Raw genomic sequence first — 13,553 nt, 5'->3', positions numbered from 1 at the left:
TTGCAAAAAGCTGTGTTATTGTTGAATGCTGCGCACTGTAAAAAAGTATTACTTTAGATAGATAATGTTTATTTGAGTGTGCCTCAACAGCCAAGTGGCCTAAAGGAGCGCACACTAGGTCAGATACATCAGAACACTTAATAACATTTAAAACCAGGCATGAAAACAACAATTAGGCAAATATGTCCGTGTCAATAAACGTTTTGTTATACAGGCTTTGTATACGAGTCATTGGACAGTTGGCGTGCAAATCTGGATAAAATGTGTCAGAACATTTTGCAGCCTTTGCATGCGGCACACGAAAATTCAGTGACATCAGTAAGGTCTCACAGTTAATGAAACCACACACAATTTTTTGCAAAAACTGCATGTCACGTATGAGTCGCCTGTCGCCAAGAGTACACATTTTGAGGTCTACCAAGAGAGAATCGTAGTCGTAGAAACGGCGGCGTCCAATATATCTGTCATAAAAGATGCGTATGAACTTACGCTGGACATTTTCAATTTTTGCGCAATAGGTGGCAGATAAGTTATTCCAGGCCACTGACGCGAACTCAAGACGCGGTCTCACAAGGGCACAGTATAGAGTGCGTAGACATTCGTGCCGTTGAAATTTTTTTGTTAGTCTAGAGATAAGACCGATATGTCTCAATGCACGTAACACAATTGAATTTACATGCAATCTAAAATCAAGCCTTGAATCAACAACAACACCAAGGTCTCGTACATGGGCCACACGAGAAATATGATCCGCCAAAAGTGTATAATCAAACACAACTACGTCGCGTTTTCTAGTTAGAGACAAGACGGAAGTCTTCTTAATATTCAACTTCAAGCGATTCAACAAACACCATTTCTCGACGTTGTTAATGTCAGCTTGCAATTGGCGGCAGTCCTCAATATCTTCAATATTACGGAATAATTTGAAATCATCTGCGAAGAGCAAAATTCTCGAGTCCTTGACATGTAACGGCAAATCATTAACAAACACTAAAAACAACAAAGGTCCTAAGTTGGAGCCTTGAGGCACTCCCGAAGATGATAGAAATTCGTTGGACACACAGCCGGAAAATCGGACCATGTTACGACGGCTGCCAAGGTAGCTTTTGAGCCACCTACAGTACATGGGGCAAAGTCCGTATCTTTCCATCTTCATCAGAAGTACCTCATGGGAAACCGTATCGAAAGCTTTAGTCATGTCAAAGTAGACTGCATCTACCTGACCGCGATTAAATACATGTGGGCCAGTATAATCAAGAAAGCTGCATAAATTCGTTTCCACAGATCGACCTTTTAAAAACCCGTGCTGCAGAATTGAGATCTTCTGCTTGAAGTATGAGCCCATGCGTTCGTACATAACCATTTCAAAAACTTTCGCAAAAGAACAAATCAGTGACACAGGTCGAAAGTTGTTCACATCACAAGCATCGCCAGACTTGAATACAGGAACAACTACTGACAATTTCCAATGACGCGAAAAAACACCAGTTCGCAATGATAAGTTGAACAAATGTGCTAAAACAGGGCCGAAAATGTCAGCGCATCCTTTGATTACGAAGCTGGGAATTTCATCAACTCCTGTTGAAAGTTTTGGCTTAAGTTTCTGAATCGCCAAAAGAACCTCATGCTCGGTAACATTATCATAAGCCAAATAGTCAGCGCTGTCTTCAGAAGTGATAAGAGCTGGTGCGTTATCATGGAGCACAAAACAAGAGCTGAAGTGATCAGCAAAAGCTTGGCACACATCTTGAGGTTTAAAACAGATACCATCGTGCGTCTTTATCACAGCAGCACTAACCTTATCATTTCGTTGCTAGCGCACAAAATCCCAAAAACTGTTTGGTTCCTTTTTGAAGTTCTGTTCAAGAAGTTTGTGGTACTCGGCTTCATCACGTGCAATCAGTTTTTTCACAATTTTTCTGCACAATGAATATCTTTGGTACCAATACTCACTTTCTGATTTCACGTAGAGTTTATGATACTTCTGTTTTTTCTTCAAGTAATGTCTCAAATCGCGCGAGAACCAGCAAGGAAATCTACACTTCTTCGATTTACGGCGGGATATACATGTTTTCATTATACCCTGTACAACTGATGTAAGTAGCTCGACGCCTGTGTTTACATCATCAATCTCAAGCAATTCAGACCAGTCGTACGCCTGAAGATCATTGTACAGCTTCAGGTAATTGCCATACGCGTATCTAAATTTTTCTGGCACCATCTCACGCACTGGACGAAAAGACAAAAAGAACGACAAGGTAAACGGGCAATGATATTTGTCTATCAGAACAAGAGGATCGCGCACCGCTTGCACGCCGAAAAGAGGCACATTAGATAGAATTAGGTCTAAAATGTTTCCAGCACAGTTCTTCATTGCATTGCATTGATGTAAACCATAGAAATTACTAAAATCAATTAAACATTCGGCCTTTTCTCGAGTTGCAGTGCAGTCACTAGTGACCAAACCAGTGGACCAATCGACCTTAGGAAGATTAAATCTGAACCTTGTATTTTGAAAAATCGATTTTTTCCCCAATATCTAAGAAATGATCGGTAAAAACGTTAGGAACAGAATTTGGTGGAAAGTAGTAACAGCCAACTAGATAGTGCGATTTGTCATACGTTGGAATTTCCAACCACACACATTCTTCGTATGTCTCCAGGTCTGGTCTCCTAAATGCATTTAGCAAAGAACGGCAGGCTATCAGAACTCCGCCCCCGTATTTAATCTTGTCAGAATAGACCCTGTCGGCCCTGAAGACAGCATACTCATCTGTGAAATAAGACGCACTTGAACATGATGAGTTTAGCCACGTTTCTGTCAGGCATATAATGTCATACTCAGATTCGTATGCATTCGCGAAGAAAGCTTCCGTTTTAGTTCGCAGCCCTCTCGTGTTTTGGTAATACAGCTTAATTTCCTGTGCCATTTTCGGATGTAGTTAGAGCACCGTTAGGGTCATCGAAGCGCCGTGAAGACCACAGCTTTCCATAGAAAGGGCGAAATACACAACCATCAGGCCACACTTCCGGATTGTTCACAAGCTCAAATAAATGCTCATCCATATGTATTCTACCAGATATTTACATATTATATACATATTATATTATATTTGTCGCCAGATTTCAAAACCGGAACAACTCTTGCTAACAGCCAGTCACTCGGTACAGTGCAGTCACGTAACGATGCTACGAATATCTTCTCTAAAAAATAGGAAACTCATTCACAGTAACGCTTCGAAAATTCATTAGGTATCTTATCAGGACCAGGTGATTTCTTAGAATCCAGCTTTAAGAGCAAGGAGACTATACCTTCCGGTGATATGACAATACCATCACTGTAATGCCGGTCTGACGCTTTCATCGAAGGTTCATCTCTTTTTGGAGTAAATGCAGATACAAAGAAGCTAGTAAAGGCTTCAGCGATTGACTTCGGTTCACAGCTTAAAGTGCCATTTATTAGTACTCCATTTTTTATTCCTTGGCTGGAACCAGAGAGATATCTCCAAAATTTCTGCGGAGCGCTCTGTATGTACTCCGCCAGCGTGGTAGAAAGGAAATGCGATTTGGCTTTCTTCAATTCCCTCCGCACTTGCGCACTGAGAGCTGCAACCACACTGTCACGTCTGGGTTTCTTTTTGCGAGCACGTTGTAGACGGCGTTTTAAGTTAATAATACTTCTCTTGATCCACGGATTTTGTTTTCATAACCGTTTTCTTTTCAGTGGAATAAACTGCTTCAAACAATGCCTCACTGTTGAGATGAAATATTGCCACATGCTCTCGACACTATCATCTTGTGGCATTACATCAAAGGCAGATTCCAAGTAGTCAATAACTGAAGTGTCATCAGCCGCGTTGAAATTGTAAATGCTTACCGTCTTGTTTTTAGAGGCGCATTTCTTGTTAACATTAATAGTAGCAAGTACAATTTTATGGTCTGAAATTCCATTGTAAATATCTATTTTATAATCAAAAGCTTCTCCTGACAAAAATATTGGATCCAACAGCGAATGACAGTTTCAGTGAGTTCGGGTGGGTTTCTGGACCGTCTGGATGAGGCCGTATACTTAGTCTCTAACATGGTGTCACAATGAGACCGGTCGATAGCTCCTGGAACACGTGCATCCCAATCTACACCAGGTAAATTAAAGTCCCCTACAAGTATGATTCTATCATTGGTTATTATGCTTGGATGCTCATCAATCTTTTGGAGGTATTCGACAGGGCTTGCTGGAGGCCTATAAATGACCCCGATTACTAGCGTCATATCAGGTATAACTAGTTTACACCACACGCTTTCGTGGTCACTAATGAAGGGGAGGCGTTCATATTGATATTTGTCTTTAATGAGTAGCGCCACACCTCCTCCTCTGATCTATCCCTGCGGAAGAGATTGTATGAGCTAGGAAAAACCTCTAATATCGCCGTGCAGCCATGTTGCTGTCACAGCAACAACATGAGGATTGTGCAGTAGCGTTAGGCACCCGAGGGATTCTGATTTGTTTAAAATACTTCGCGCATTTACGTTTAGTAATCTTAGTTCATGCTTTTTCTTGTGTCATTCCTGAGGACTAGGTGGGTTTCCGTTGGTAGCCGACAGCTTCACACGAGAGGTTGCTTCCAAGTCCCAGATGTACGCAGTGTTGTTGATAATCAGTTTATCGTGCACGAGCTTCACTTTCGCCCCCTCGCGCTTATCACTCTGAGCTGATTTCCTAACAAGTTTACTTTTCCGCAGAGTTGCCTGTGAATAATCTTCAGAAATACTTACGCCGGTATCTTTCAGTTTGCCGCAATTCTTAAAAATGGCTACTTTTTCACTGAAATCATATAGTCGCATGATAATTGGCCTTTTGTGTCCAGTCTTTCTTCGCCCGAGTCTGTGTAGCCTTTCCACTGTCGTCACAGAGATGCTAAGCTTATCGGAAAAATTTCCCTTATCGCTTTGGTTTCAATGTCTGCTTTTGTTTCTTTAGGATCTTCTAAGACACCAAATACAATGCCATTATTGCGTCTGAATCTGTCTTCCATATCATTTAATTTTTGTTGCTGCTGGTGCACAGTGCGCTCAAGGTCACAAACGGCACTTTCAAGTTTTGGCAGTTGAGCGCACTGGTCTGTGAATGATTCTAGTTTGTTTTCAATATCAGCCAGACGAGTTTCAATCTTAGCTTCTTTGTCTAAAATGAGTTGAAACAATTCCTGATTTGTTGGTCCCGGATTAGTTTTAATATCACCACAAGCCATAAGCATAATACGACACCACATGATAAGCAAGCATTCACGCAACTTCATTTGGAGCGGCAGCACAATCAGGCAAAGACAATTTGAACGAAAAGTTCTCGTATAAGAATAGTAACGAAATTGGAAAGCAAGCCATGCATGCTCAGGCAACATGGTCGCTGCGATGCTGCCGCCTGCACTCAATTCCTGTAGATGTCTTTAGGAATACTTTTTTCTGCCTTTTCCCAGTTTAGATTGGTCAGTTCAAAGCTGCTTTGTATTCTGCTACCTTGTGTTGCTTCCTGATTTGCGGAGATTACCCTATCGTCGCTTTTAAATGACTCGGCTATAACTGATATAATGTAGTTCGCTGCGTTGTCTCCCTTTAAACAATTTCCCTCGTTATCTTGAATCCGATCCTGCTTTCTTTGATTCTTCTTCCCTAGCCAGCTTATATGGTTCCAGAATGTTCTTGCTCCGCCTCTAGAGGCATCGTGTATGTCAGCCATCCAGCGGCTGCCTTATTTTACTTTGGACGAGGGCCTGCACCTGAAGTTTCTTTTGTCGATATGATTCCCATTTTTGGTCGATTTCCTCCTGAAATACCTGTGCTTTCTTTGCCATTCGGTGTTCCCTTGAAGCAGCCCTTCGTTGTTCAATAGCATCCCTGATTTCCTTATTCCACCAGCTCCGTGGCTTCCTCTTTCCATTCCAGCGGTTTGCTACTTTAACCTCCTGAATTTTCCTCCTTATGAGTAGTTCTACATGTTCATAATCCCAGTCTTCCATGGGGCTTTTCTCTATTGCTTCCTCTATGTCTGCTGCAATCTGCGCTATTTGATCGTCGTTTAATTTTGCGTTTACTTTTTGTCTAAGTTCCAATTCTCTTTTCATCAAGGGCAGACTGCACCACACTGTGAACTTGGGATGGCACCGCCTGGGTACCTTTCCTACTTGGGGCGCTGGTCCTTTCCTTGGCAGCGACTGCACCACTGTTGCTCCAAATAAATGTCGCCCAACTCAGTCTTTCTGCTTGCGCCCCTGGGCCTTCACCTTACAGGCGTGAACCTGCAGCTGTAGGGACCTACATGCGCGCGCTGTGCTGATAGATGTGCGTGCCTCGCGAGAAAACAGATGACGCATCACGGACGCGCCTAGCGGGCAGAAGGAAAAGTAAAGATCAGTCTCGGTTTGGGATTCACGGCTCGCGGTCACTGGTGCAGCCAATGGCTCATTGAACTCAATCCAACTGAATCCATCCAAAGTAACCCCATTCTTTTTAATATCAGGTGTCCGAGTAGAACTAACAAAATCTTATAAATACCTAGGCGTAACCCTGTGCGAATATCTAACCTGGAATGCGCACATCACCAATATCCTATCATCAGCTAACATACGACCACACTTGCGCCACTCATCACAATACCTAAAACGTCTTGGAATCAAGTCACAAAACAAGAATATGCATCCCCCTTCTGGAGCCCGAACCAAATCTGATAACTTCACTTGAATCCCCACAGAATCGAGCCGCTATTCCTGCTATTCATTCAATGCCAGTTTTTCATACTTAAAAGCTCAGTCAGGTCTAACAAATCTTATATGCCATCGAATCGCCAGTATGTGTTCCATAAGTTTCTTTCCAGCTCACTTCGAATTCCGCCCTCCGGCACGCATTTCACCCGCATTTGGCATCCCCTGTAAGTTGCCCGTTCCCACAGTACAACGTTTGCGGCATCTTTCTTTCCTCGCTCAGCCGCAGACACGACAATGCTGAAATGACCTGCCCATCCACATTTTGCAATTAGTAAAACTGTCATATTTATTAAATAATATCGTTACGCGAAGACGAAGACTGTTTTTCCCCCTTTTCCTCGCGGCAAGATAGAGGACAACGAAATGGGACTGGTTCCGTGTTGCTGCTCGCTGCTATGCCAGTTCAAACTGTGCTGTTAATATGCTGTAAATACATCGAGTTTCCACGTAACATCTTGGTGGAGGTATGGCCGTTGATCCCGGCATCAGCCTTCGCACGACAGAACTCCGCAGTGACCACCTGCTTTCTTGCCCAAAGATGCCTCAAGATACCGTCCCCAGACCAACTGGGGCCTTGCCATCGGTCATCCTCACCCACCCGCGCGATCCTGGCAGTTTCACTGGTACCGGCATTACGGACGTGGACGAATGGATACGCAAGTACGAACGTGTGAGCACCTATAATCGCTGGGACCCCACCCTTATGCTAGCGAATGTTTTTTACCTCGAGGCCACTGCGCTCGCCTGGTACGAGACTCGTGAAGACCAGCTGACCAGTTGGGATATTTGCAAAGAGAACTCTTTGAAAAGCCCCTTGGTCGAGAGCTTAACACACAGCGAATCCTCGAGACCCGTCTCCAGACAGCTACTGAATCGTTCAGGACGTCCTCGCCCTTTGTCACAAAGTAGATCACAATTCATGTCGGACTCCGCCAAAGTTGGTCATATCGTGATGGGCATTGCAGACGATGCATTCAGCTTGCTTGTGTACAAAGACTGCAACACAGTTGATGCCATCATCAAAGAGTGCCGCCGTTTTGAAGACTCCAAAAGCCGTCGCATACCCCACTTATTTGCCCGCCTTCCAAATACTACTCAGACTTTTTTGTGTCAAGATTTGCCGTCCCAACACCAGCCAACGTCGACCGAAAATGTAACCCGCATCGTCCGCCGTGAACTCCAGTCCATCGCTCCCGCTACCTTGCCACCACATTTGGCCGGCGGCCACCACCCGGACGTTCCCCTAATTCAGGCCATTGTCCGCCAAGAGCTCGCCACCTTGGGACTAAATTCCGTTGCTGCCGTCAGCCCGCCCCCTGTCGCCGACGTTCGCTCAGTTCATCCTGGTCGACCTCCTTATAACCCCGACGTTCGCAACCTTTATTCTGGCCGACCTGCCTATGTTGCCCTGCGTCGACGCAATCCAGACGAATGGAGCACATCTCGTAACCAACCTATTTGTTTTACTTGCTCGTGCGTCGGCCATATCGCCCGTTATTGCCTGAATTATTGGTTCCAGCCACAAAGGTGCCGCCTGCCACCCTCTTCTATTTACGATGACTACTCTCGTCCCTCCTCACCTCCTCACGACTCTTGAAGCACAGCCGCTGATACCACGCCTCAACCGATCACCCTCCCCCCATCGCTTTTCATCTCCCACTCTATATGGTCGCTCTCCGACGGAGGCGCTGCAACGTCTAGAGAAGATGCTGGACCATGATCACAAATCCTCGTCTTCGTGCGCACTGTGCTCGTTGATGGATTAGCACTAATGGCACCGGTGCGCAAGTTTGTCATGAGCCCTGAATTTCGCTTGCGAAAGACCCCTGTCACCGATGGCGCAACGTCAAAGGTCGTAGGTCTGGCCGCTACACTAAAATATTGCTCAGTTCTGCAGCATTGCCCTCACGACGTCATTCTTGACCTCGACTTTCTTTCTGAACATGCAGCCATCATAGACAATGCTACAACCACTGCTGAGCTCAACCTACTCTCTCCTTTCGACCCACCCTCTCCTACTGTGCACCGCCTTTGTAGTGTCCACTTTGTCCGCCTGCCACCTGAAGCTGCAACTTACATCACCTTCTGCTGTGTACCCCCTATTTTCGATGGACTCTATATCGTTACCCAAACCTTTGATGCTCCCCTGACCGCGAACCAAACATGCCTCCCTGTTCTCAACTTTGCGTCGCAAGTCCAGCCTCTCCCTCAAGGCATCTCACTAGGCACTCTGTGTCCTATAAATGAATGTCATCTTTCTGTTGTGACCACCGGTTTACCGTCCTCTTTGACTGCTCAATATCTCAGGTTTCCAGCCTTTAAGACTATGCTAAGACGATCGCTACAGATCTTTCTCCTCCCCAAGATCAAGCACTTTGCCATCTGCTGGCCTCTTGAAGACTGAGTCTTCAAGAGGCAAAGAGACATTTTTGATTTTGATCAGCACCCTTTGACCCGAACCGTTGTTGTGCAGCATCGCATAACACCGGCGACGCCCCTCCTATTCATCGCCGTCCTTATGGCGTATCAGGTGCTGAACGCCAGGTGATCCAGGTGGAGGTGACAAGGTGCTTGCACAAGACATCATCGAACTTGATGGGACGCATAACTCAAACCCAGAGCCTAATGTTAGATGGCGTTCATTTGCTCCGCGGAGCACTGTCGGCGCGCTCTAGACAAGGCTGCTCACGACTGTACACAATTTCAAAGGGTGTAAGGGGTTCTCAATTTGAACCGCGTATAATTGGGACTTCTTCGTCGAAACTTAGGGTTCAGCAGACTTTTCGTATATTCCTCGCTTTGAAGGGCCACCGCCTCATGGCGCTTGCGTGAAATGATGAATAAACAGGAGTTAATGGTGCCGTAAATGAAATGACGGATAGATACAATACCCTCCCCCCCCCCCCCCCCCCCCTCCCTCCCAGAAGTCAAAACAGTGGCGCGCTGCATATGGGCAGCGGTGATATTATTGTATGTGCCCTTAGCTAGTGCAAGACAGGGCTGATCGGAGATGATTGTGAAGCCTTGAGAACTGCACTAAGACAAGGAGAGCTGTGGCTGATAATGATTCCTGGCGTGATGCAGTTCGCAATATTTTTCAGCTTTCGGTCCCAAGGAGGAAGCGTGGGTCGTGGGAATACATTAGTAAATAGCCTGCTCTTTTTTTCGGTGTACCGTTATGTCATGTGGTGTAAAAATTGACAGTTGTGCTTGAGCTCCGCTGCACTTACAGGGTCGAAACAGAGCTGCAACAATTAGAATTTTGTGTCCCAAAATTCTGTAGGGCTATCTGTTTGCCAAAAAATACTGTGCCAAGAGTTGAAATATATTTCGGTGGCCATCAACCACAGGTTTCCGGAGTTCGAAGCAGCTGCCGTCGCCTTTTTGCTTCTCTCTGGAAATAAGGCTGGCGCAATTGCAGCTGGCCTAAGAAACTACAACCCTATGGAGGGAGAAAATATTTGAGCAATGCTCACGCAAAATGTTTTACACTCCGCGTCGTTTATCGAAGCGCGAAATCTGTTCTCCGACGCACGCAGGCACGGGAAAGTTCGCCAACATCATGAAGGAGGTGACGGTGCCCGTGATTGACAACCCAACCTGCCAGAACCTTCTTCGCCAGACCCGCCTGGGCCGGTACTTCCGCCTCCACGAGGGCTTCATTTGTGCCGGCACCGAGGATGGTGTGGACTCCTGCAAGGTTTGCCATTTTATGTGCACTCTAGCTTGGACAGCGAAAAAATAGTGGCAGTCAGACTGTTCCGGTTTACGGGCCCAGAGCAATAATTTCGCGACTAAATGAAGAAAGCAGTGCGCTGCTCTAGCTGTTTCCCATATAACATACAGCTGACTAAAATAATTCAAGACGGCGTGCGAAATCTAACGAGGTCTCTCTCGCAGTTGCCTCATTTGAAAACGTTGGCGCTCAGCATTTCTGCCTGGGCAGAAACAGGCGGGTCAGTTTTCTTCTCTTGTGCTCATTCTACTCTCATCAACGGGGATGCCGTGCGCCTTCCTTCCGAGAAATTCCGTTGCAGGGCCTCAGCAGCCCATCAGCGGCCTTTTGCATGGCATGGGTATTTTAAAAACGTGATTGCAAGAATAGCACCACGGTAGCTGTGCGGTGTGTAGGCCCTCCGAACACAGCCGCAGGGGCTGCATCCGGGAGCATAGTATAACCAAGACGAGTCTAAAGCACTCCGCCGTATGAAACTCTGATAGTTTTTTTGTTTTTTGCTCGTTGGCGCTTTACTATATGAAAGTAGTTTTCGTACATAAACTCTTTGGTTTGTGGTTTACGAACACAACGCGATGACGATAGAAGACGGCATCGATTCCCACCGAGAGGTTACTGGTGCTGCTGATGTACTATACAAGCAAGACATATACAACTAAAACTAAGCCGAGGCAGCACTCAGTCGTCTTGCATGAGAGTGGAGAGATGAATGCCGAGACTGTGTACCCTCGCAGGGTGACGGCGGCGGCCCCCTGTCCTGCTACACCCCCGACGGCCGCTACCACCTGGCCGGCCTGGTCGCCTGGGGCATTGACTGCGGCACGCCTGACGTGCCGGGGGTGTACGTGCGCGTTTCCAAGTACCTCGACTGGATCTCCGAGGTCACCCGCCTGCCTATCTCCGAATTTTACCCCAAGTGACGACCAACTTCTTCGAGGTCGCCCAAAGAGTTTTACCTTTTTTTTAGCGCTTCCACGGTCTTGTCCTTCCTCGTTTTATTTTTGGTCGTTTCCTCCGCTCTGAATGCTTTTAGAGATGTGGCACTTTGCCGAGAGTCGTTGCGAAAATGTTGCTCATCCATTTGTTCAAAGCGACAGTTCATCTACGTACATCTGCGCTCAGTGTGATTGCAGTCTTGTACATAATCTTAATAAAGTGGATACACATTGTTTTTCTTCCGATGTGTCGTTTCTGGTGGAGCAGCATTTCAGGCGGTGCTGCTGCTCGCCCCTCCTCTTCAGAGGAGCTCGGCATTAGATTTATCAAGGCATTCGTATTTTATCATCAGCTTTTTACGGTAGTGATCTTCATTCTCTCATGCCTCAAGTCCCCCTATGACATTGCGAACATTGACAGGCGATTTGGAACAGGCCAACTGTGCTTTCAGTTTCCAAGACGTATAACGCTATTCGAAAATAGAATAAGCGGAAATCATTGGCACAAATTAAGGTGCACGTTTTCATAGAAAGGCTGAGACGAGCAAAGGGGGTTTTCTCTCGATTCTATTGGTGTGAATAAACAGTTGATGCCGTCTCCCTGTTCTGATGCACGGAACATTCAACTGAGACAACGGACGCATGCCGAATCCATAGAAATGCACTCTACACGGAGCCGACAGTGTAGGCTGGCTAAGGCCCATTCAACTTCACTCTTCAGGATGCCCGGCTCGAGATCAGTAATCACAACCGTCTTATGTTGGGTTTGCACATTCGGGTCCTTCTTGTACAGTTCTTCTGTGTATTCCTGCCACCTCTTCTTTATCTCTGAGGCTTCAGTGAGGTCCTTGCCTCGTTTGTCCTTTATCACGCCCAGCTTAGCACAGTAGCTTCGTTTGATATCTTTGTTTGTCTTATACAGAGCTCTTGTGTTCCTTAATTGGCGGTTGTCCTCAACTGCTTGGCACTGTATGTTCAGGAAGGCACTGCTATTTTCTGAAAATCCGCATTGAGAACCTTGTATCTTTCTCTTTCCCCCATAACGTTTGCCATCCTCCTTTCCTCCTTCTATGAGAAAAACGACGTCTTATGATGGGGTGCGGTCTAAAAGACATTGTAGGTCCGCATAAAATCTCTCAACGTCAGCTTCTTCAGCAGTAGTGGTCGGTGCATAGACTTTGATAACTGTTATGTTGAAAGGGTGACCTTGGATCCGAAGTGAAATCATTCGGTCGTTTTTGGAGTTGTACCCTAGCACTGCTTTGCCCATTCTTCTGTTTACTATGAGAGCGACCCCATTCCTTCTCTTGGATTCGTGCCCACAATAAAAGACATAATGGTAGCCGGAGTTAAATTCTCCCATTCCGGTCCACTTGAGCTCGCTGATACCCAAGATATCAATGTTCAATCTGTCGATTTCTTGCTTGACGACATCCAGCTTACCTTGCGTCATAAATCTTACGTTCCATGTTGCTATGTGATATATCGCCTTGCAACATCGGACTTTCCGGTCGCTTCCCGACACATCCACAACTGAGCGTCCTTTTGGCTTTAGCCCAGCCGCTTCATTCCTCCTGGGGCTACTAGGAATCGCCCTTTGTTCATCCCCAGCAACATGTGGGACGCCTTCCAACCTGGGGGGCTGATCTTCCGGCGCCATATCATTAATGGTATTGTGACTGGCCAGTGATCCCCTTCATGGATCACTGCCTTGTCATGGCGGAGGGGCTTGCGAAACTCGAGGATGTTGCGAGCTCTGCTGTGTAGGGCCACCCAAGATAGACAGGTCACGGCAGAGAGTTCTGACAAAATGTGATTCACTGGAGAAGGTAATGGCAACCCACTCCAGTATTTCCTGCCAAGAAAACCCTGTGGCCAGTCACAATTTAAGGACAACATTGACATATTAGCAGGCCACCTGCTACATCTATATATGCACTCTATCGAGAGCTCAACATATCCTGCGAGCTTAAAGGTCGCCAAAGTCGTACCGATCTATAAAGATGCAGAACGGACCGATCCAAGTAATTATAGGCCAATTTCAGTCCTTGAAAAAGTTTTTGAAAAAATTTTGTGTATACAAAGAAAGAAGTTTATCGCCAAATACAAGATTACATCCCCTAG

At 46.0% G+C, this 13,553-nt stretch overlaps 1 protein-coding gene across 6 annotated transcripts in view; it reads left to right on the top strand.

The window, feature by feature from the left end:
• LOC146187709 (phenoloxidase-activating factor 2-like) overlaps nucleotides 1-11,665 on the top strand; it is a 213,839-nt gene extending 202,174 nt beyond the window's left edge. For all 6 annotated transcript variants that reach the window (XM_084603508.1, XM_084603507.1, XM_084603506.1 and 3 more), the window contains 2 exons: nucleotides 10,298-10,458; nucleotides 11,229-11,665. In XM_084603508.1, coding sequence (XP_084459634.1) covers nucleotides 10,298-10,458; nucleotides 11,229-11,414 — 347 coding nt within the window. In that variant the 3' untranslated portion in view covers nucleotides 11,415-11,665. The remainder of the gene's footprint in view (nucleotides 1-10,297; nucleotides 10,459-11,228) is intronic.
• The last annotated feature ends 1,888 nt before the right edge of the window (nucleotides 11,666-13,553 follow it).

This window comes from Amblyomma maculatum, chromosome 5 (assembly GCF_055883805.1).
Source record: "Amblyomma maculatum isolate TAMU_Amacu chromosome 5, ASM5588380v1, whole genome shotgun sequence".
Lineage (NCBI taxonomy): Eukaryota > Metazoa > Arthropoda > Arachnida > Ixodida > Ixodidae > Amblyomma > Amblyomma maculatum.
The sequence above is the reverse complement of the archived record's forward strand: the minus strand, read 5'-3'. Positions and strand labels throughout refer to the sequence as shown.